At 51.8% G+C, this 23,898-nt stretch overlaps 2 protein-coding genes across 2 annotated transcripts; both read left to right on the top strand.

Annotated features, from left to right (window-relative positions):
- Nucleotides 1-10,419: 10,419 nt before the first annotated feature.
- On the top strand, nt 10,420-14,160 carry LOC119283720. The gene is made up of 2 exons (XM_037563146.1): nt 10,420-10,596; nt 12,054-14,160. The coding sequence occupies exon 2, from the start codon at nt 12,210-12,212 to the stop codon at nt 13,896-13,898; it is 1,689 nt and encodes a 562-aa protein (XP_037419043.1). The 5' UTR covers nt 10,420-10,596; nt 12,054-12,209; the 3' UTR covers nt 13,899-14,160.
- Nucleotides 14,161-20,632: 6,472 nt separating this feature from the next.
- Nucleotides 20,633-23,368, top strand: LOC119283709 (WRKY transcription factor WRKY24-like). Its single transcript, XM_037563144.1, has 4 exons — nt 20,633-20,927; nt 21,054-21,263; nt 21,740-22,518; nt 22,620-23,368. The coding sequence occupies exons 1-4, from the start codon at nt 20,826-20,828 to the stop codon at nt 23,044-23,046; spliced, it is 1,518 nt and encodes a 505-aa protein (XP_037419041.1). The 5' UTR covers nt 20,633-20,825; the 3' UTR covers nt 23,047-23,368.
- The last annotated feature ends 530 nt before the right edge of the window (nt 23,369-23,898 follow it).

Here is a 23,898-nt window from a genome sequence, read left to right as displayed (position 1 = left end):
GAGAGAGAGAGAGAGAGGACTCGAGCGGGGGTTTATTCCATGGGGTGGGAGGAGAGGGTTACTTCCCGGCGGTTTTCGCGTGGTTTAGGAGAGGTTTGAGCGGGATTTTATACCGGCCGGTGCTAACCGAAGGAACGCAGAGGGCAGAACGGGATTGAACCCCGGTCGGGCGAAACCCACGCGGATCGGGGGGGATTGGCGCTCAATCCCGGCAGGGTCGGGCCTAACCGAACATAGCCTAAGGAGGAACTACTCGCTGGGTTCGCAACCGAAGGAGGCAGGAAGCAAAGCAGGTTATACTGGGAGTAGGTTAGAGCGGCACACACCAGAGAAAGAGGAGGACAAGGCGGGTTGGTGAGCTGAGCCATTGCGGGGAAGGACATCGACAATGACATCGGGAGCTATGAGTGAAAACTACACAACATGCGTGAGCAACAATGAAGGTTTGGGAAGGAAGAAATAGAGAGAGAGAATGAGAGATGGGGAGAGGGGATCTCACCGCCTCCAGCTCGAGCTTCCTGTTCAAGACTGCTCCTTCTGCAATAGACTTTCGCTCACCATGCTTCACCTGCTTTCAGCCCGGCCTTTGTTACATGTGTGTAGTCGTCGTTGCCATCATAGGTGGGGCTCTTCTTTGTATGTTTCATTTTCTTTTGAAAAGGGGGATTCTCCGGCCTCTGCATCAGAAAGATGCATACGGCCATCTTATTAACCAAATAAAGAAGTATCAACATGGTTCCAAAGGTCTTCAAAAGTAATAAAAAAATACAGAAAGCTCACACAGAGCCAAATAAAGGCTAGAAACACCAACTAGCCAAGACAAGATGCCACATCCGGCCGGCTCAAACTAGATAGGGAAACTAAATACCTATCCTATTACATGACCGCCATCCAAACCGGTTGAAGATATCCCGAGCTACCATCTCCTAGCGGAAAGACCCAGTAACCAAATGCTCCCAGGCCTCCGTCTGGGTGAGTAGCGACCACGAACGGATCAGTGCCGTAGTTCGGAATATGACCTGCAAAAAGTGTATACATGATATTCTGTTAAAGACCAAATCATTTCTGCAAGTCCAGATGGTCCACAGCAAAGCACAAACTCCAACCCGAATATGTCTCGCTAAGTCAGGCTCAATCCCATTAAGCCAAGTCCCAAATAACGCATTAACAAAATTTGGTGGATTGATATTAAAAGCAATGTGGACTGTCTGCCAAAGTACCTTGGCCAATGGGCAATCAAAAAAGAGGTGTTTGATAGTCTCATCCCGATCGCAGAAACTACACCTAGTAGGTCCTGTCCAATTACGCTTTATCAAGTTGTCCTTAGTTAAAATAACTTGTTTATGGACAAACCACATAAACACTTTTATTTTCAAAGGAACTTTGACATCCCAAACATGCTTAGACGTAGGAATGGAGTTCGAATTAATAACATCAATATACATTGATTTAACCGTGAATACTCTAGACTTAGACAATTTCCAGCGTAATTCATCGGGTTGTTGTGAAAGCTGGACGTCCATCAGTCTCCTAACTAGACAGAGCCATTCTTCCCAACGATTGCCCGCTAGCGTTCGTCGGAACTGGATATTAAGGGGGGTAGATTGAAAGACCGATGCGACGAATACCTCACGTCGTTGAACAATGCGGTACAAAGACGGATATTGGATGGCTAAGGGTGTCTCGCCGAGCCAAGTATCCTCCCAGAAACGTGTACTCGAGCCGTTTCCAATAACAAACTTCATCCTATTAAATAAGGCATGTTTGACTTTCACCAGGCCTTTCCAGAAAGGCGAATCGGTCAGCCTGACTGTAACCTGGGACAGAGTTTTTGTCTGGAGGTACTTGCTGCGAAGGATTTGAGCCCACATAGCATCAGTCTCCGATGAGAGCTTCCACAGCCACTTGCTAAGAAGGCATTTATTCTTAACTTCTAGATTCTCAATACCTAGACCCCCTTGGTCTCTCGGTCTACAGATGATATCCCATTTAGCAAGCCGATATTTTCTTTTAAGCTCATCACCCTGCCAAAAGAAACGCGATCGATAGAAGTCTAGTCTCTTCCTAACACCAACCGGGACCTCAAAAAACGATAGGAGAAACATTGGCATACTCGTGAGCACCGAATTAATCAGGATTAATCGGCCTCCGTATGACATGAGCTTACCCTTCTAGCAGCCCAGTTTCTTCTCAAATCGGTCCTCGATGTACTTCCACTCTCTGTTTGTCAGCCTACGATGGTGGATTGGAATCCCCAGGTAGGAGAAGGGTAACTCTCCCAACTCGCACCCAAACAATTGCCTATAAGCATCATGTTCATCTTTGGCCCTACCAAAACAGAACAGCTCGCTCTTATGAAAGTTAATCTTTAACCCAGTCAATTGTTCGAAAAGGCATAACACAAGCTTCATATTTCTAGCCTTGGCCAAGTCATGCTCCATGAAGATGATTGTATCATCAGCGTACTGAAGGATGGATACACCTCCATCAATAAGATGAGGTACCAATCCACCTACTTGACCATTTTCCTTAGCCGTTCCTATCAAGATTGCTAACATATCCACCACAATGTTAAACAAGATAGGGGACATTGGATCTCCTTGTCTGAAGCCTTTATGTGTCTAGAAGTAATGACCTATGTCATCATTAACTTTAATTCCCACACTACCTTTTTGCGTAAATGATTCAACCTGTCGGCGCCAGGTTTCATCAAAACCTTTCATACGCAATGACTGTTGGAGGAATGGCCATTTGACCTTATCGTACGCTTTCTCGAAATCCACCTTAAAAATTACTCCATCTAATTTTTTGGAATGGATTTCATGGAGTGTTTCATGCAGGACGACCACCCCTTGAAGGATATTTTTGTCCGGCATGAAAGCAGTTTGGGACTGTTGCACCACAGAATGCGCAATCTGTGTGAGTCTGTTAGTCCCAACCTTGGTGAAAATTTTGAAACTAACATCGAGGAGACAGATCGGCCTGAATTGCTCAATTCTCACAGCATCCGTCTTCTTAGGAAGCAGTGTGATAGTCCCAAAATTCAAGTGAAATAATTGAAGCTGTCCAGAGAACAGATCATGGAACATAGGTAGTAAATCCCCCTTAATAATGTGCCAGCACTTTTTATAGAACTCTGCCGGGAATCCATCCGGTCCGGGAGCCTTATTGTTTTTCATCTGTGCAATAGCATCAAAAACCTCCTTCTCCGAAAACGGGGCAACCAGAATATCATTATCAGCAGCTGATAGCTGAGGCACGTCCTCAGTCCTGGACTCATCGAGGGACACACAATTATCCTCCGGAGGTCCAAATAACTGCTTATAATAGTCGGTAATGTATGTTTTTAGGTTATCCTGACCTAAAATAGTGCCCTCGTCTTGCTCAAGCTGAAAGATACGCTTCTTTCTGTGCTTGCCATTAGCTATCAAATGGAAGAACCGAGTGTTCGCATCCCCTTGGACCACTTTGCGGACTTTAGCATGCAAAGCCCACTTCAATTCTTCTTTGCGAAGTAGTTCTTTCAGCCTCTTCTCCGCCTCATTTTTAACCTGAAGCTGGGCTGGCGACAAGATATTGACTTCGGCCTGTATGTCCAGGGCCTGTATAAGAGTAAGGAGTCTATCCTTTTCAATATTATACACACCACTGAGGTGCTTAGCCCAACCCCGTAAGAAACTTCTTAAATGCCGAATCTTATTCTGCCAACGCTCTATCGCATTCTTGCCTCCTACACCTCTATCCCATTCCCTGGCGATCAAGTCCAAGAACCCCTCACGTTCAAACCAAGACATCTCGAAGGAGAAGGTATTCTTGTTCCCCACATGGTTCGGCTCCCCTGAGTCCACGAACAATGGGGTGTGATCAGATATTCCCCTCGAAAGAGCTTGCACCGTAACCAGAGGGAACTTTTGTTCCCACTCCACGCTCGCAAGCACTCGATCAAGTTTTTCATAGGTTGGGTTTGGTAGAGCATTAGCCGAGGTGAACTTTCTACCAGAAAGCTCTATCTCTCTCAGATCCAAGCTTTCAATAATGCTATTGAACATAAACGACCATCTGCCGTCAAAGTTATCATTGTTCTTCTCCTCTCTCCTCCTGATGATATTGAAATCACCTCCAACTAAAATTGGAAGTTGTTCTGACCCACAGATTCGAACAAGGTCTGCCAGAAACTCCGCTTTAAGCTCAGGCTGTGCGGCACCATAAACCACCACCAAAGCCCAGTTAAAACCATCTACCCTAGACCTGACTCGAAACTTCACCGCGAAGTCTCCCATCACGACACTTCGGTCTTCAAGCGAATCGCATCTCACACCTAGTAAGATACCACCCGATCTTCCTCGCGGAGGGAGGCAATGCCAATCGAAATCAATACCATCCACAAGAGAAGAGAGAAACTGGGGCGCAAAGTTATCTCTACCCGTCTCCGATAGAGCAACAAAATCTAACCTCTGCTCTAGAGCTTCCTCAGCTAGGAATCTTCTTTTAGCCAAGTCCTTCAGACCTCTGCTATTCCAAAAAATTCCTCTCATAGATCATCATGGAATTTTTTAGTAACTCGAATCCTAGCACTCCTATGAACTGCGGAATCGGGATAGATCTTCCGTTTCCACTTACGCTTAGGTTTACTAGGCTCAGTCGCCCGGTCCTCATAACCGGGTTCACATATATTACTAGCCTCATTCTCTAGGGGTACATCATCTTCCTCAGAGTCATGATTGGGGGGTGCTAGATCCGCACACAGATTATCGAGCACTCTAACCCCTAGCGCATCAATCTCATCATCATTCAGTGGTTTAACTGTTGAAAGATTGCGAATAGCCTCTAAGGCACGTTCCGCCTCCAAATCTAATAGATCATTCACCGAATTGGTAATCTCACTATCCGTAGCACCTAGTGAAACCCCTAATTGGTTTGCATTATTTATAATCTCCTCATTAGAAAAATGCAATAGGGAATTAGATAAGTTGACGGACATACCAGAAGATAAAGCAGCTTCCTGAAGCTTGGCCGCCCTCATAGCGCACCGCTGCTGCATATCATCAACCTCGGGGATGTCGAGGATGCGAGCACTCATCCGTCTCCCCGCGGAGATAGGTCCGGGATCCCGCCAAACGCGACAACCTCCTCTTTGGTGAAACCTGGCACAGAGTCCCTCAAAGGGTCTATCGAGGTTACTAGAGAAGGCGTCGGCGGGCTCCCGATCCCCTCAGACGGGTGCCCCACACCAGGGCCCCCGGCCATGGGTGCGAGCGAAGAGGGGATAACGGGGGCCACCTGCCCGCGCCCTCCTCCCACCCCAGCCGCCGGCTCAAACGGCTGAGCCATCAGCGAGGGAGAAGCAGTCCTCCTGACCGTCGGGGAAGAAGGAGGAGCCAGGGCCTCCTGCCCCAGCACCCCCCAACGCAGCTGCTGTCGCGGTGGTTACCGCCACCATCGGAGAAGCAGGAGCCGAGGCCGCCTGCCTCGGGCTCCCTCTCCCAGCACCGGCCGACCCCCTCAGGGCCGGCGTCACCGACGCCACCGAGGTCGGGATGGGGATGGGAGAAGACGGGGCCACCTGCCCCGAACCCCCTCCCCCACAACTCATCGCGCACGTAGTCGCCGACACCGGAGTCGCGTCCACGTGAGGCGCCAGGACAAGAGAAGCACCCTCTGGCCTCCTCACCGTAGCCCCGACCAAAGTCCTTGTCGGCCGTCCAGCAGACAAGCAAGCATCCCCCTCGAACTCCAACAGAGGGAGTGTGTGCTCAAGGTAATCATCAGAATCTACCCGGTCACTCCATAGTCTGGGAGGTGCCGAGGCTGGCTCAAAGGACCCAAAACGCATAGTAGTCATGGGCACCGCTGGTGATGCTGCGGGCTCAACCCCGGTCCCATCCCTAGGCGACTGAGCTGGGTGAGAACCGTTAGACCCCTCTCGCGTGGGCTCATCTGACGGTGACCCCTTGTCCCCCGCATTGCCATCTCTGTCGTGCATGTCAACATTGTTACCATTAACCGCATCAGCAAATAAATCAGCGTCCTCAAACTCGATCTCAAGCGGGAACACCTCTCCCCTATAGGTCCAGTTGACCTTATCAGGCACGAACTCAATACCCAGAACACTCACTAAAATCCGGGCCACCCCCTGGGCACGTGTGAAAGCCATATCCACCTTTTCTATCTTCCCAACCATGATGCCCATACTAGCCACCACTCGAGCATCCTGCAGAGGCTTAGATGGAGCCCCTAAAAACCGCAACCAGACCTGCGTGAGCAGCTTTCCCTTAGGCTCAACCTGCTTCCACTCGTGGAACTCCAGGATACACTTAGTACCGGGGACTCTACACAAGCCAAAGCTCAACAAAGTAGGAAAATCAACCTTGAAAACCCTGTCCTCGATAGGCACCAATTCCCATCTAAAATCCCCGGGAGCCAGCTCCTGAAGCCTCCTCACAATCTATGTTTCAGTCACCGCGCCCTGGGTCGCTTTCACAATCCCGGTAGTCAAACTCAGGGTATCTTCCGGGACCTCTCTCGCCGCCGGGGACTCAAAAAACATGAGCTCAGCACAATAGACTCCATAAATATTCAGCGTCGAGGGCAGGTCACGCAACAACGGGCACTCCCCGGAGTCATGTGCAGGCTTGCCACATGACTCACACAGCTGGGCCACACACTCAGCAATGAAGTGGCCCTTCTCACCACAATGGTAGCAAATCATCCTCTCCTTCTTACGCGCATATTTGGACGCCCTCTCGGCATCAGACCTGTCGGTAGTCTCATCCATCGTCCCAGTCTCAGGAACCTCAACACTGGCCAAGGCGTTCACCACCTCCATCGCCTTGGGAGGAAGCTCAGTGGCAGTATGGCCAGGCTCCACTGTAGACGCTGCAGGATCAACTGCCCGGGGCGGGGGCGGTCGGCGAAATCTCCCACGGCCCCCACCCCGACCATCACGATGACCACGAAAGCCTCCTCTCTGACGGTGATCCGGGCCGGAGGCCCCCTCGACAAAACTACCTGTCGGGCCGAGAAACGGTCTCTCAACCGACCCGTCTCTTTGCCAGGCATATCCACGACCTCCTCCTGTAGAAGAAGATCCTCGGTGCTGTTCGTCACCATACGCATCATACCCATCATCCCCCCACTGGCCTCGGGGCGGATCCTTGGACTCTCTGTTATTTGTCTGAGACGGACCGGTCCGGTATTGCGCCGGCCTCGCAACGTAATGGGGTGGAGGAGTAGCCCGAGGTTGATTGGCCGAGGGCGCCGGCAAGCCCCCAACAGGCCGAGGCCCTCCACCGCGGACAGCCGAAGCCACACTGGACGCGCCCGGCACAACATGCCGAAGCCCTCCGCGACCCGCAACCGGCAGAGCAGGAAGTGCAGCGCCCGGCGCCGGGGGCCTCAAGCCGCCTCGACCAGGGGCCGACTGGACGGGCACTTGCCTCGGAGGCCTCGTGCCCACGGGGCCAGCACCTCGCCCCGGGTTGCCCTGAGTAGCGCCCTCGCCCGCCGGCGGCCTCTGGGCAGACGACGTCGGGACTCCTCGTCCAACGGCCACCGTCGGTGGCGGAGCTGTCCCGCCCCGTCCCACAAGACCGGAAGCGGCCTTCTTGGCTGGCGGCGGCGCCACCCCGCGGCCGGCCATGTCAGGCAGCAGGCAGATCCTCCTAGCCCGACGTAGACCAAAGGCAGGAAAACCTCTCGTGCCGTGCCTACGAACCCTAGGGCGAAGAGGCGGCTGCGCACGGTCGAGAGAACAATCACGCTCGTACGTGCATGGCAACGCAATAGGTGGAGGAGAGTGGCCCGGTCTAGCATGGGCCTCATACCCATCTTTTTCCGGCCCAACATCTCGCGGACCCGGTCCACACCGAACCGGCCCAAATCCACCTAGCAGCTGAGTCAATCGCTGTGATGTCGCGAGCGAGATTGTGGTCATCGCCGCTGCCGTCACGGGCGCCGCCGTTGCCAGACTACCTGCGTGCCGCCTCGCGTTCTTCTTGTTCTTAACAGTGATCCAAGACTCTGGCCTGATCATATCGAATAACGTGAGATTCGGAAGACTCACCTTAGGTATGGGTCCCTTCCACGGTCTGAGCGCCGACGCCGCCGTCTTCTGATGAACTACGCATCGGATCATCTCATTCTTCTCGCCCGCGTGAAGACCGATACGCGCCGGATTGTCCAGTGGCAGAACCTGATCGATCGTCATGGCCACTTCATCTTTGCAATAACCTGCATGGAATAAATCGCAAACGAGATCTGAAGGTGTCGGTGAGGGCGGCGCCTCCGCCGGGGATGCATCCCCATCGTCGTCCGCGTCTTCTTTGTCGGACTCGGCGAGAGCCCAGAACCGCCCGCCGACGCGCCGGCGATCACCGGCGGCGGACGGCGCCATCGCGGTCGGGTGCACGGACACCTTCAGTCGCCCGCCTAGTTGCATTCGGTCACCGGCGGAAAACACCTCATGTAATGCTGCTTGGGTGACTTAAGAACCCTTATATCGTTCGGTTGTTGTGGCCTTCTCTCTATTGCACACACACAAAAGACACGAGAAATATGGGCTCCCAACAGGGCCGGCCCTGGGGGTATGGCGGCGGGGCGACGGCCCAGGGCCCAGGCGAGGAGGGGGGCCCATGACAGAGTATATATCTGTATTATAGCCCAGCAAAAAATAGGTAAAAATAATGCAAAAGAACTAGAGAAAAGAAATAAGATGGGCTAGACCCATCAGATAGCTAGCAAGCCATCGCTGATCGATTAACGAACGCGAAGTCGCGAAGCGACACCGTGACTCACGCCAGTTGGCAGACAGACGACTGCTCGTTTTCCTTTTCCTTCGTATGTTAGGTTTGTCAGGCGCCATGACGCCCGTCGGCTTCCTCGCTCCGTCGCTCGACGCCTTGCCGTGTCATCCTCGCCTCGCCTGCCGCTGGCCCGCTGCCCGCTGGAGCTGCACGCGCGGCACGCCGCACGACAGTCCAGCAACCCAGCGGCCCGGCCATCCGGCATCCGGCAAGGCGGCACCGCGGCAATACGTATACAAGTATACATCCGACTGGCGACTACAAGTCTTGAAGTCTGCAACGCGGCCGTCCCCAATCCCTAAAGTACGTTTGAATGTTTCCATCCATGTTCCTCAGTTCCAGTCCATCCCCCAAACCCTAATTTGACAATTTCAGTACTTTATTTATTCTTTATTTAGTATTTAATTACGTATTCAGCTATACATCCATGATCCATCCTCCAATTTCAGTATGCATGAAGTTTTAAATTTTCTAATTCAATCAATCATTTTTTTTGTCATTCTATGTACATGTCTAGGGTTCCAATCATCCGATGTATAAATTCCTAATTCTTTGTATCCTCTTTTGATCTTTTCTTCATGATTTTAGGACATTAGCCTGCCATGTTACCTAAGAAGAAGCAATTGTCGGGTGCTGAAACAAGAAGGAAAAAGAAAGAAAGTGATCCGAAAATTCTACCATTGAAGGATTCTTTGAATAAGTTCTTTACATCTTCAAGCAATGTTGATGTCATTGAAGAACAGGGGCAAGAAACTACTCCCGAAGAAACTTTTTTTGAAGCACTGAAGTATTATTGTTGTCGATGGAGTCAGTCTAATTTGGTTCTTATTTGAGGTAATTAATCATGTCATGTTAGTTTCATTTTGCGATTTTTTAGTATTATTGTTGTTGATGGAATCAGTTCGAATTTGGTTATTATTGTTCTCGATGAAGTCATTTGAATTATTATAGTCAAATTTTAAACTAAAGATGTGTGACTAAAAGTTACTCTTAATAAGTCATATATATAACACACACGCATACATATATATGGTCTTAGGACTTAGGATATAGGGGCCCATGTTATCGAGTTCGCCTAGGGCCTCCCAAAACATAGGCCCGGCCCTGGCTCCCAAAATTATAATTTGTACCACCTATCAAACTGATGTCGAACAGAATGTATCAATAGTTTGACCAGCAAAACGCCTAGACTCGCCCGTTCGATCGCCGTTCCGGTTTTTTAAACTATGCTCCCACGAGCCCTTAGCACTTTCTCCGCCATAACCTAACTTTTCCTAGCCCTAAAGAAATAACTTTTCCTCGACGTACTGCATGAGCACAGGACATCAATAACCGAAAGAAATGGAACAGCTGAACGGTTTACACCTAACCCATCGATAAAGCCTAGAGAGAGAGAGACAGCCGGCAAAAAAAATCCAGAGAGATAATGTGGCTTACGCGTCCCGTCGGCGTCGCTGGAGGAGCGAGTTCCCACGACAGGCGTTGAGCGGCTCTTTTCTCGCCGTTACGCTCGCCGTCGCCGTGCCGCGGCTGGGCCTCAACGGCAGCCAGCGGAAAAGCGCGGGCGTAACGGCGAGTCGAACGGAGAGATGCGCCCTCCGTCCACAGCGACTCTTCCCTCCCTCCCCTCGGCGGCTACGCGTCCCTCCCCAACCTCCCTATCCCCCACGACTCCACGAGCACACCACAGGGGGCTGCACCAACCTTCCGCGCTGTCTTTTCTCCCAGCCTAGCCGACACGGCGGCGGCGGCGGCGGGAGGAAGGCAAGGATCTCGACCTTTGCTTGAGCGCCAGGTGAGCGTCCCTCCCCCCTCTCCTCTGCTCCCTGCCGCTCTCATGGATCTGGGCCAATCGGACGCGCCGTCACTCTGATTTGGCCGCGCCTGTTTGCTTGCTCCCACGGTTTCCGCTTTCGCCGTAGCAGCAACCCGGTGCTGCTCCCGCGGTCCTGCCGTCTCCCCATCCCCGCTAGGCAACCCCGAGCCGAGCACGCGGGCTGCGCCCGCTGGCGCCGCCGCGGAGCTACCCCTAGCAGCCAGCCAGGTCGGTTCGTTGGAGAAGTACTGGTGGTATTGACTTATCTGATAGTAGTGCTGTTTAGCATTCGACTTGGCGTGGTTCAGGAGCTTGCACGAGCTAGCTATTTTCCCTTTGTCAATTCAGTCATTCACTAAATAGTTAGGTTTTCTTGTGCGTTGTACTAATGTTTAGACGTCCCTGTGTTTCTGGCATGTGAGCATCTTCTGGTTGTCTGTGGTATATCAAGTTTGTATCAGTCTGCTCTTACTCATTCCGACGTTCTAATAGATCCAAGGGCCGAGTTATTTAACCCTGTTACAGCTTTCGGTTGAGTCACATAGATTTAATATGTATGAGTTTTGATAGCAACAGCTGTTTGAAACATGCGTTCTTTAAGATTTCCCCATTGTAAGCGGTACCAAAAGCATGTCAGATGTCACAAGATTAAGATGTTAGGATTCATCATAATGCATTCAACAGTATGAACTCAAAGATGTCACACATAGACACAAGCTATTGGGAGAGTTGTATCCGCAGAACTACTTAAAGCATCTCGAATTCTAGATACAGCTATAAATCCGAGCCAATGGGGGTACCTACCTACTGCACTCATAAAACTGCAATATTGTAGAATGATGTGGGTGGTGTTTATAGAAAAGCTTATGCAGAGTAAGTAATGCTTCTATTGATTTTTTTTCTTCATGCTGCTTGAACTCTATCGATAGCCGATTTGTGATGTATCTGCCTAGTGCCTACTGTACTTGCTACATGTGTTTGCTGTTGCTGTTAGCAGCTGAAATTTTATATACTAGCACAAAAATCTTTTCGGAAAGCAATTCGGATTTCATGGAGGTTTGAGATGTTGATTTTTATGTGTTCGCCTTAGATAGACAATGCCAATAATGATGGACCATGGCTGTGCTGTTGGTAATCGACCCCTCTTATTCTTCCCTTCAGGGACATGTTTTCATGTTTATGCCCTTTGGTTTCACTGTATAGCTATAGCCAGTGATTGGTGGATTGTCTGATTGAGAATTTGAGATGCTTATGTACAAGTTGTCAAAAAATAATTCCCAGAATAGCTGAAAGATCGAAACAGGATAAGATGATAAGAGTCTTATACCTTTGTCTATCTTTTTGTCTAAATTTGAGATGCTTATGTACGGATGAGTTTTGCCTAAATTTGCGTAATGATCATCTGCTTTCTTTTGGACCTGTTTCTGTTTGTGCAGAATTTGGTGGCCAATGCCCAGTTCATATAAAGATTACAGTACAGCAACCGATCCTGTGGAACATGGAACTTCAAGTCCGATAGTAAAATAGCTTGCTCTTGTTTCGCGAAGGAGGTTAAGACTGCTTCTACATTCTGAAGACTCCTACTGAACAAAATGGTCCCTAATGGTAATGGAAACCTCAAAGCTGATACTCAACAAGTAGAGTCAAAGACATCAGAAAATGATCCCGGAGTCACAGATGTCAACAGTCTTTCCACTCAAAATGTTTCAAAACAGGGAAATCAACGGAGTGGGTGCCTCAACTTTGTGAATCGCTTTTCTAGTGGTGCCCACTTTAAGAAGCTGGGTCCTTCTCCTTCAGTCAAGTTTCGACAGCTTGCACTTCAGCGTGATGATTTTTCACGTTCAATCCATTCTGACAACCATGACAATCACGAACATTTTCGATTAATCAGGAAAATTAACTGGGGTCATCTGTGGGCAATGGGCAAGGATTGGATAAGGCAGCCTCTTAACATGGCCCTTTTTGTCTGGATTGCTGTTGTTTCTGTATCTGGTGCAATACTCTTCATGGTTATGACCGGGATGCTGAATCATGCTTTGCCTAGCAAATCAGAAAGAGACGCCTGGTTTGAAGTGAACAACCAAATTTTGAATGCATTATTCACACTCATGTGCCTTTACCAACACCCGATGCGGATCTATAACTTTGTGCTCTTGTGTCGATGGGACCAAAAGGACATTTTAAGGCTTAGGAAAGAATACTGCAAAAATGGGACATATAAGCCTAATGAGTGGATGCACATGATGGTGGTTGTGGTCTTTCTTAATCTGAACTGCTTCGCCCAGTATGCCTTGTGTGGTCTCAACATAGGGTACCGCAGATCTGAAAGGCCTCCCCTTGGTGTCGCCGTGACTATTTCTTTTGCATTTGGGGCTGCTCTATTCGCTAGTGTGTATAACATTGTGAGTCCTCTTGGGAAGGATTATGATGCAGAGCTGAGAGAAGGTGATCCAGAAGCACAAGCCGGGGTCACATCAACTGAAGGCGCCAGGCCAGCAACTTCAGGGAGGTCACTTGAGAGAAGATACTCTTTTCTTCAAAGCGACGAGCGCCGTTTCGTGGAGAGCAGGCCTGAGTGGGTCGGCGGGCTATCAGATTTCTGGGACAGCATAACCATTGCATACTTGTCAATTTTCTGCAGCTGCTGTGTTTTCGGGTGGAATGTTCAGAGGCTTGGGTTCGGCAACATGTACGTCCACATTGCAACATTCCTGCTCTTTTGCCTGGCTCCGTTCTTCATCTTCAACCTGGCAGCAGTCAACATCAACAACGAAACCCTGCGAGAGGCGCTGGGGCTCACCGGCATCGCGCTGTGCTTCTTCGGTTTGCTGTACGGCGGCTTCTGGAGAATACAGATGAGGAAGAGATTCAACCTCCCTGGGAACCCCTTCTGCTGCCGTAACCCCGACGTCACGGACTGCTTCCAGTGGCTGTGCTGCTGCTCGTGCTCTCTCGCTCAGGAGGTGAGGACCGCTGATTACTATGACATTGCAGAGGAGAGGTCGTACAGAGGGCAGGTAAATGGGGAGAGTCAGCGTGTGATGTCCCCATTGGCTCGTGAAGACGGTCTGCCGCTTTTCAAGTCAACTCCAGCCTCGCCGTACAGGAGCAGCACAGGCACGGCTGGTCAGTCCATTTTCATCATGGAGAGCCCATCAGCTCCGCGGAGGTCGTCCGGTGCGACCCCTCCCGGTTCTTCTCCGGCAAACGGCGGCGACAGGGCGATGAAGGCGCCTGCTCCATCTGTCTTACACAGAGAAGGTGAAGATGAATCGTAGCATGTGGCGGCCCAACAATTGGCTTGTCATGAGGGGTCACGAATCTTGCTCAGTCCATGGAGGTGGACTTGTATATTTGTTGTAAAGAAAATTTACCACGCCTCTCTTCATCCGTGGCTGAGCTTTTCTTTTTCTTTTCGGGTGCCGATCGCTCTTCCGTGAGATGCATAGAGTATTCAGTTCTGTCCTGTTCTGTTGTGTAATTCTGTAGATTTCTGCAGTGCAAACTCTCTTTTGAGATGGAATGGCGTGGTTGGTCTCCGTGTGTTTATTACTGTATTGGGCTGGAGGCGTCATGGCTAACAGCTGAACGTGACGCTGCTATCGGTATGTTCTAGTATAACCTTGGAAAAGAAGTTGTTTCAGCTCACTGTTTTCTTGCGCAGGAGGCTGTTGTGCTCAACCCTGCCCTCAAAGTACATACTGTATGTGTGGTGATGAGCCCATTTCTTGCTCACCAATCAGGAATCGGACGACCATTTCACGTCCATCGAACTCCTCCATCCGGCGGGACGCACGCCACGTACGTACGTACGTTTGACAGCTTCAGCACCGTCAGTCCATATCATTTCATCATCTGACGCACAGAAGAAAATCGACACATCTCCACGCCCTGCCGGGTCAACGAAAGCCACACTCCAGCATGCATCAGACCAAAGATGGCTAGCATTGCACAAGTGTGATTCACTTCACCCGGACCGGTTCCTTCTCGTTCTCGCCCTTGTCGATCGGTTCAACCGTTTTGACACGGGAGAGAGAGCAGCGTAGCGTCTCCTCCTTTCACAGTCCACCTCCAACGTGCAGTGCAGTGCAGAGCGGCCTGCTCGCTCCTCCTGCTTCCCCGCGGGAGGCAGCTTCCCAGAAAGTTTTTACCCGGTGAGGTGAGGGCCACACTGACCGGCGACCGTCGTGCTGGCACGCACCCAGGCTGGCTGGTTGATTTCTCTCCGACGACTCCTCCTCGTCGTAGAGCTCCATCTCTCGTGAACGAACCGTGCGTTGATTTTCCCTGCAATGTCTCGTCTCGTGAGGCTACACACACATCCACGGACGGAGTTTTTCTTGGACATGAAACATTCAAAGCCTCTCCGGGCACGTCAACCATGCACGTCGATCACGCGTCTATACCTACTTCGCCGTGCATCTTGGAGAGATTTGTCACGCATCACGAGTCTGACGTGGACGGGGTGTGCCGGGTAAAACCGCTGGCTTGTAAACTAAGCCTCAAGTGTGTCTGGGCAAATTCGGCGAGTAAAGTTTGCAAGGTTACTTAGAGCAACTCCAACGGGGCGACTCATTTCGTCCGCTGGCGTCCGTTTGAATCGGCGCGGACACAGAAGTCGGCCTAACGCGCCGATCCAAATGGACGCAAACCCAATCCCGGTCCATTTTTGAGCCGGAGTTGCGTCGGTGCGAACATAAAACGGACGCGCGCGCGGGCCTCCTCCTCCCCCGGGCCCGCTGGTCGGTGGCAGCCTCCACCATTTCCCTCCATCCGCCCCCTCCCGCCCGCGCGCTCCCGTCCCACCCCTTGCCATGGGCGACGACGTGCTCGACCTCGACGCCGCCACTGGACTCGCCTTCCTCGCCCCCTCCGGCAAAGGCAAGCCTCGCGCCTCCCGCAAGACCGCCGCCGCGCCCAAGCCGAAGAAGGTGCTGACGCACGAACAACGGGTAAGGGAGTCGGCCAAGAGGAAGGGCTGGAGGCACGCCGCAGGCGCGAGGGATGAAGCCATCGCAGCGGCCGCCGTCGCCGCCGCCGCGCAGCAGGAGGTCACCAACGCCCGTGTCGTGGCGGCAACGAGGGAGGCGCTCTATATGCTAGGATTAAACCCTAGTCAGCACGACCTCGTCAACGCCGTCGTGGCCGCGACCAGCACCGGCTCGTCTGCGTTCCCTCGGATGGTGCTGCCTGACTCGCCCCACGCGTCGGCTTGCACCCCGATGCCCGGCTTCCACGTCTACCCGCAGGCGTCCCGCCTCTCCGGGGAGTGCTCGCCCGAGGTGAGCGTGGTGGCGCCTTCCACGCCCGCGCCGGCGCCCATCGACCTCAACGCCACACCAGTGGCCGGTGGCTCGTCATCCGAAGGCGCGAGGAAACGCGCGCGGCAGATGCCGACCGACGTGCAGCCGGGCGCACACAACCTGTTCGACGGAATGTCGGCCGCCGACGACGAGGACTACATGCAGAACCTGATCTTCGAGGCTGGTGCGCCGGGCGAGACACAAAGCCAGGATGGCCGAGGGGCGTTCACGCCGTTCCCTGGCTATGATCAAGATCAGGCGGCCTTCATGCGTGATCAGGTCGGTATGGACCTGGACGGCTTCCCACTTGACCACGAGTTTCCGGAGGACTACAGGCAAGAGGAAGAGGACGCGTGCGACATCGAAGAGGTGCCTTTGTTCGAGGACGAGCTCGCCAACCAAGCCGTCGGGCCGAAGCCGAAGCGCAAGAGCAAGAGGACCAAGGCATACACGGCGGCCGAGGACAAACTTCTTTGCGAGTGTTGGAGAGACATTGGGCAAGACCCCAAGACGGGCGCCGAACAAAAGCATTCAACTTTTTGGATTCGTGCCCACCGCGAGTTTCACGAGCTCAAGAAGTTTCCGCCTTTACCAAATAGTGAGCACGCGCGGGTGGGTGTCCATTTTGAAGCGATGGAGGGTGATACAACAAGAGTGCAACAAGTTTTGTGCCACTCTTAAGAGCGTCAAGGCCCGCCCCGTGAGCGGCATCGGCATGCAAGACATGGTATGCTAGCAAGCCGCCCTCTTTTGTGTCTTCAAGTTTATGCTTGGTGTTCATTTGCATACCATTAGCCAATATGCTTGCATGAAATGCATTTGTAGGCATTCCAAGCTTTGGAGGCATTCAAGGTCCAACACAATGGCAGGAGCTTCAACCTCTCCCATTGCTTTAGGGTCATCAAAGACGAGGAGAAGTTCAAGCGCAATATGCCGCCCTCAAGTCGCGTGGGGAGAAGCAAGCCGTGGAGGAGGTTGGGGACGGCGAGAAGGCACGGCCGCGGGGGAAGACCAACTCCAAGAAGGAGGACAAGTGGGATGCGGAGGAGGCTTGAGATGGACGCGGAGAAGCAAGCCAAGATGCTTAAGATGGAGGCGGAGAAGCAAGCCAAGATGCTAGAGATTGAGGCCGCCAACACCAAGACCAAGGTGAAAGAAGTGGCTCTCGCGAGCATGATGACCGGGGTGGAGATCATGAAGGTGGACCTCAACACCGTGTCGCCAGGAAGAGGCCGTGGTTCGAAAAGATGCAGGCCGACATGCTCAAGTTCAACGACGAGTGATCTCGGGGCGGCGAGCGCCGTCCTTTTTTGTATGCCGGCAGGTGTGCTGGCATGACCACGGGGCCGCGTTGGCGTGGTCGAACTTAAGTCCCATCCCTTTTTGTGTGTTGGCATGTGTGCCGGCCGTTGGCGAGTGCGCCAGCATGAACTGTGTGATGATATTTTTTTGAAGCTGGCATGGTGCTGGCATGTGACATGGCCGCTGACATGATATATAACCGCGGGCCTTTTTAAAAAATTGAATGCGGACATGAAATTGGTCAGCGCGTTGGACGCACTGCCGATCCAAATCTAAAACAGAACGGCTGTCGGACGGGCGACCGATCTACGAACAAAAAACGAACAAACGTGTCGTCCGTTTGGATCGACCCGTTGGAGTTCTCTTACTTCCTAGCTTCAATCCGCAGTAACTGAGCAGTCAGAGAAGGGGTCAAGCCCTCACCATAGCTCCATACGTACCTCATTCCATCCAGAATAATTGGCCATTGTGACTTTCCCCTTGAAAACAAAAATTCAGGATATACCGGGAGTGCAGTTTTGTCAATCCGAATCGTGGAACCAGTCATCAACTGATAGTACAAAATTCATATCATCGGCTACACGAGGGGCATAAGTTTAAGCATCCGAATACCGTATTACTCGATAGCTTTGCTAAGTTAGCCAACAATTATTGGCCGAAAATAAATTTATCCGACCATCGCCACGGTTTAGCTAAGGCTTGTCTATTTCTAAATTGCCCGTAGTTTTCTTAAATCGCAATCACCTTTCTAATCTTTGGGATCAATTTCAGTCCATTCTTCTGGATTTCAGTACATGTATAACCTAGAGACTTAATGTTGCAAAGCACAGCTCCTTGTACGGAGAGAACTCGTAATTTGACCTCCAACGGTCAGATCCAGCAACTACATATTTGCGTTGCCCCTTTTGCTAAAGGCATCACCATCATGCTTAGCTCTGACCTCCGCTGCTTAGATTTGGCAACAAGGGTTGATATCCTCCGGGATGAAAATGTCGGAACTAGCTTTCACTTGTTGGATGCACTCTTTCCGGGTGGAAACCCATGATCCAGTCGGATAGGCAGTGTCGACGTCCACCCGTCGTTGCCTAGTTCAAGCCGTTGGTTCGAGGATTTCTTTGGGGTTGATAGCCCTTGTTCTGACATCTAGCTGGACCAGCTAGTATGGGCGTGCGAGCGGTGATTTTTTCTGGAAGGCGTTGTCTTGGAGCGCTGCACCCTTTGTTTGTGACTGTATAGCTTCTAAATTTTGTAGTAGGATTTGGATATGTTGTCGCAAGGCTTGTCCTAGGCAGATGGCCTCGGATTTTCTTCTTTTATTTTTGTTCACGCCGAGTTGATCGGCCTTAGTGCTTAGCTTTGCTTGCCATTGTTTCAATAATTAATAATATATTATCGTGTGCATAATCTGACACAAAGGCTGAGGTATTTCCTCCCTTTCTGAGAAAAAACATTGATATGGATGCACAATCTCCTTCTTAAAGACCGCGCTTAGAAAGATGTGACTTATAGGGTCATAGACAGGGCAATACCATGTATAGTCAGACCTAAGGGTTAGCCTAACTCAATTGTTCTGCTCATTTGTCCCTTTTGTATCACCAAACAAGAATTTTAGGAGAGTTTCTAGCCTAGGTCAGACCTGGTTACACCAATGCAAGTTTCCAAATTGATAAAGACGATTATTATTCTCAACCTAGTTATTCATTCTGAACTGATGGGCGATCAGCTGGAAAAGTTTAGAGAGTTTTAAGCCTAGGCTAGGCATGTGGCTAAATACCTATATTGCGCCCTTTCCTCTCACCCATCCCCAGTTGCAAGATGTTTATTGTCCTTTTATTTTGAAACCAAAGCCCTAAGGGTTGTATCCATTCAATGAGAAGGGGATTGCCCGGTCAATTAACAAAAAACCGGTACAATACACCCACAAGATAGGCACCCATGCGACCTGGTTGTCCAGTAAGAGCCGGATACACCATCTAAGAGATAACCTTCGCCGAGGTTGCCAGAAATCCTCATCGTCATCACTTCTTTCCGACCAAGCAACTTCGACTTCACCGTAGAAGACAAACCAAGGGCGTTCAGCGTGATCTCAAGAGATCCACGCTGACTTATGCCATATAAACGACTAGAGGCGTTGAGGATGATGAAGCTCAGACTTCGATGACAAGCCTTGAAGGGGGACAGAAGCACATCTTGCACCTACATTGGCAGGCATGACCATTAAAGATTCCTGAATCAAACCTACCTTTTGTACGGCAACATTGCCACTATGTCACCTCTCCAGATGCATCTTCGACTTCACCTCTAACAAGACGGCGTGAGAACAAACCCATGGACATGCCAGGCAGTCGACAACAAAGAACATGCCACTACCTAGCCCCTCTCTCCACCATCATCATTTCACACGGGTAGCAATGCCAACCACCCGCATCATTGGTCTGGCACCTGCCAACCATGATGTCATGCATGTACAACTCTGGGAAAGCATGGAAGGGACCGACGCTCCAGGGAGGGAAGCGATATGGGAACGATGCGGTCGCCCGACCGTGCGACAAGACCATAGGGTTTCACTCAAAGACACATCCCCTAAGAGTTGGAAAAGGTCGGAGAGCTCCATGATGACGCCCGCGGGCAACGCGCCGTCGACCGATTTATATTCAACTGAAGGTTTCTGCTGTCATTTTGTAGTCATGGTTTTATCATATATTTCACTTTATATACTCTTCTACTAATAACTCGTGGTTTTGTGTGTCGTCTAGATTAATAATAGGTTGAAAGATATGAATTTCTCCCTTTCCATAGAAAAAGGAGACAAAGATGTTGTAGTAACATTTTGGTCAAATTGCATCGGTGCTACAGTATTTCTTTTGGGTGCCAAATGTTTGAAAACCGAGAATGAACCGACTTATTTTGGAAACAAAGTGTTCAGTTAACAATTTTTAGCTCCCAGCAAAAAATTTATATTTAACAAAACTTTATATTTAACTAAACTTAATTAACTCCCAGCAAAAAATGAGCTTAATGAACACTGTCAAGACAAGTCTCCCGGTCGCCGCAAAGCGATACTGAGATGTGGCTTAATTTAACTAATCAACGAGCGCATTGTGGTTGGCCCAGGCCATGATCCCAGTCGACAAGAACTAGTCAGACAAACGATCCACGGCCGTCACTCCCTCCGCCCACCCAAAACTGTACCCGCCTCCGCACAGCCCCCTCCAAAGAGGTCCCGCAACCCGCCACGTGAGCCACCAAGCGCAGTCCCATTGGTGGGTATCCCATCCTTCTAACCATCGCGCTGGTCGTAGCCGCCAGTCAAAGAAGCATTGCTTTGACCAGTCAACGGTCAAATATTCAAACCTCTATATAGGCCTCGGCCGGTCCTGTCCGGAGAGTCATCTCATCACCGTCGATCGATCCCATTCCCAGCTGCGCGCGCTCTTTGCTCCCCTTCTCCCTCTCCGGCCGTCTCCCTCGCCGCCGGTGACCTCGACGGCTGCAAGCTCCGGCGCTGCGCTGGCCAACTCGGGACCTGTCGCGCTCGCCTTCGCAACGAACACCTCGTTCTCTGCTGGCGGCAGAGGTGGATCAAGGCTGTCGATACCCATGGCCATGACGCCGCCGTCCTCCTTCCCGCCGGCGTCCCCGTCGTCGTACTTCAACATGTCCTCCGGGTTCCTCGACTCGCCGGTCCTCCTCACCCCCAGCGTAAGCACCGATCGAGCAGTTCATCGTAATCATCCCTCCCGCCGTGCCGCGCATGCGTGCACTGCAACGGTGCAAGTGGCTTATTTCAAACATGGAAGCTGACAGATGTGGGTGTGCTTGTTTCAGCTATTCGCATCGCCGACGACGGGCGCATTCCCCTCGCACCAGTTCAACTGGATGGGGACGCCGGAGAACGACGGCCTGCAGGGAAGCACCAGCCAGGACGAGCAGCGGCAGTACTCCGGCTTCACGTTCCAGACGACGGCGCCGCTGCCGGCGGTGACCACCACGACCGCGTCCTCCTTCCTGCAGTCGTCCATGCCCATGGCTCAACTGGTAAGACCGAATGATCAACTACATGCAAAGTCACTCGTTAAGAGAACGACATTTTGACAGTTGACTGGAAGATAGACGACCCCGGCTTCTTACTTGGAATATTCAGGCCCACTCATAATATTTTCTTTGTACTTCTAGCCCACATAATTTAAGCCTACTCAGAACATTGAGGCCCGCTCAGCGTTTGCCACACTTCTACTGTAGGAGTACTTCTACCCCACATACTATTTTTTCTGATTTCCTAAAAAAAAAACTAATGTCATCTCCTGACTTGTTCACAATATGTGACTTGTCTTCACATGCCTTTATGCTTATCAGGTCAAAAAAAATGCACACACGCATTATCTCTTAATATCATTTGGAAATTAAAACACTGTAGTCAACGCTGTCACACTCTAAGCTCAAGTCAAAACCATTGTACCAATTGTGCCCGTGCACTTGTACTACATGATCTCTAATATATTGTGCTACTGTAGGTGGGAGACTCGTACGAGCAGCAGCAGCAACCGTGGAGCTACCAAGACACGGGCATGAACGGGGGCGCGAGGCCGGCCGAGTTCACCACGCAATTCGAGCCGCCGACCACGTCGACCATCATGGCGACGACGGCGCCCGACGTGCTCGGGAACGGCGCCTACAGCGTCCCGGTGCCGTCGGGGACGGCCGGGTACCGCGTGCAGAGCCGGCAGCCGTCGTCGGACGACGGCTACAACTGGCGCAAGTACGGGCAGAAGCAGATGAAGGGGAGCGAGAACCCGCGCAGCTACTACAAGTGCTCCTTCGCCGGCTGCCCCACCAAGAAGAAGGTGGAGCAGGCGCCCGACGGTCAGGTCACCGAGATCGTCTACAAGGGCACGCACAACCACCCCAAGCCGCAGAACCCGCGCCGGGGCTCCGGCTCGGCGGTGTCGTCGTCGTACGCGCTGCAGTGCCACGGGGCCAACGACGCGTCGAGCGACGCGCTCTCCGGCACGCCCGAGAACTCCTCGGCGTCCTACGGGGAGGACGAGACGAACGGCGTGAGCTCGAGGCTGGCCGGAGCCGTCGGTGGCGGTGATGATCAGTTCGACGACGAGGAGCCTGACTGCAAGAGATGGAGGAGCGACGGCGAGGCGACGATTATGGGCGTCGGCAACCGGACGGTGCGGGAGCCGAGGGTCGTCGTCCAGACGATGAGCGACATCGACATCCTCGACGATGGCTACCGGTGGCGCAAGTACGGGCAGAAGGTGGTCAAGGGCAACCCAAACCCGAGGTACGTTCGAGCTGAAGGTTTACCGAACTTCTTGAGATGAAGCACGAATGTTGGACACGTGTGAGCTGACATGCACGGCTTTGCCTTTCTCTTCTCGGCAGGAGCTACTACAAGTGCACGACGCCCAACTGCCCGGTGCGGAAGCACGTGGAGCGCGCGTCGCAGGACCTGCGGGCCGTGGTCACCACGTACGAGGGCAAGCACAACCACGACGTGCCGGCTGCGCGCGGGAGTGCCGCCGCAGCAGCACGGTACCGCGCCGCGACGCTGCAACCGGCCGCGAGCTACCTGCAGGGCGCCGGCGGCTATTCCAGCCTTCGCCCCGACGGGTTCGGCGGCGTCGACGGCGGCGGCGCGCCCGCGGAGATGAGCGGGTTCGCGCTGTCCGGGTTCGGCAACCCCTCGTACTCGTACCCGAGCATGCAGGAGCAGCAGCAGCAACAGAGCGACGCGATGTACTACGACGCCTCGAGGACCAAGGACGAGCCGAGGGACGACATGTTCTTCGGCCACTCGTCGATGTTCTGACCGGAAAATTCTCAACGACACCCATCGAAATCAAGGAGTAGGATTGTTCATTTTTATCTTTTTTTGGACTGTGTGTGCATAGGTCTCCGGTCAGGTTAGTTCATTTTTTTGGAGGCCCGGACAAGGACATGACTGCCAGAATGGTGGTGGCACATGGCCTCCATTTAACACCTTGCACAAGGAAGATTAGTAGCATAGGGAATAAAGTAGAGGATCCATTTAAGTTTTTTTCAGCAGTTTGACTGCCTTTTATTCTCGGTGAAAATTCGTTGTAATCATATTAATTTTACCCTTAATTTTAACACAAGCTTGAATGATCTCAGTCTAATGTATCTCGGGTTTGGGTTATTTTAACACTGCCAGTATGTATCCGCGTTATTTTGTGGACAAGATAAATATACTCTAAATGATCGCCGCCCGTGGCGGAGTCCATGCCCCACGTCTTGTTTTCCCCATGTCTGGCAAACTCACCAGCCATGAGCCCCAGGAAATGAAACTGCAGGAGGGGAAGAGTAGAAGTGGCCTTCCTGGGACCAAGCCACGGTGGTGTCCCATGTGCTACTCTTCCTCACCGGAGTCCGCTGTATTGACGGCGCCACACGTGGATGGGTCAACCTTGTGGTCGTCACGGTCGCCTGCGTCTCCTCTTCGACCACCTCCGTGTCGATCTCCATGAACAGGGTGTCCCTCTCCTCCCTCTCCTAAGAAGAGATTTGCCTCTCATCCCAAGAACACGCCATGGCTTCTCTGCACAAAAACTCGATAAAGGTCTAAAGAGATTTGGTTTTGTTATTTGTGAGAAGAAGGAAGGCCTTAGAGCGGTATATAAGAGGGTTAGTTCGCAAGATTTCG

The sequence above is a fragment of the Triticum dicoccoides genome, chromosome 1A (genome assembly GCF_002162155.2).
Source record: "Triticum dicoccoides isolate Atlit2015 ecotype Zavitan chromosome 1A, WEW_v2.0, whole genome shotgun sequence".
NCBI lineage: Eukaryota > Viridiplantae > Streptophyta > Magnoliopsida > Poales > Poaceae > Triticum > Triticum dicoccoides.
This window is presented reverse-complemented; position numbering and strand designations above follow the sequence as displayed.

Coding starts and splice junctions, on each gene's coding strand:
- LOC119283720 (XM_037563146.1), top strand. CDS start 12,210: ATGGTCCCTAATGGTAATGGAAACCTCAAAGCTGATACTCAACAAGTA.
- LOC119283709 (XM_037563144.1), top strand. CDS start 20,826: ATGGCCATGACGCCGCCGTCCTCCTTCCCGCCGGCGTCCCCGTCGTCG. Junction 20,928..21,053: donor CGGTCCTCCTCACCCCCAGC/GTAAGCACCGAT, acceptor TGCTTGTTTCAG/CTATTCGCATCGCCGACGAC. Junction 22,519..22,619: donor AAGGGCAACCCAAACCCGAG/GTACGTTCGAGC, acceptor TCTTCTCGGCAG/GAGCTACTACAAGTGCACGA.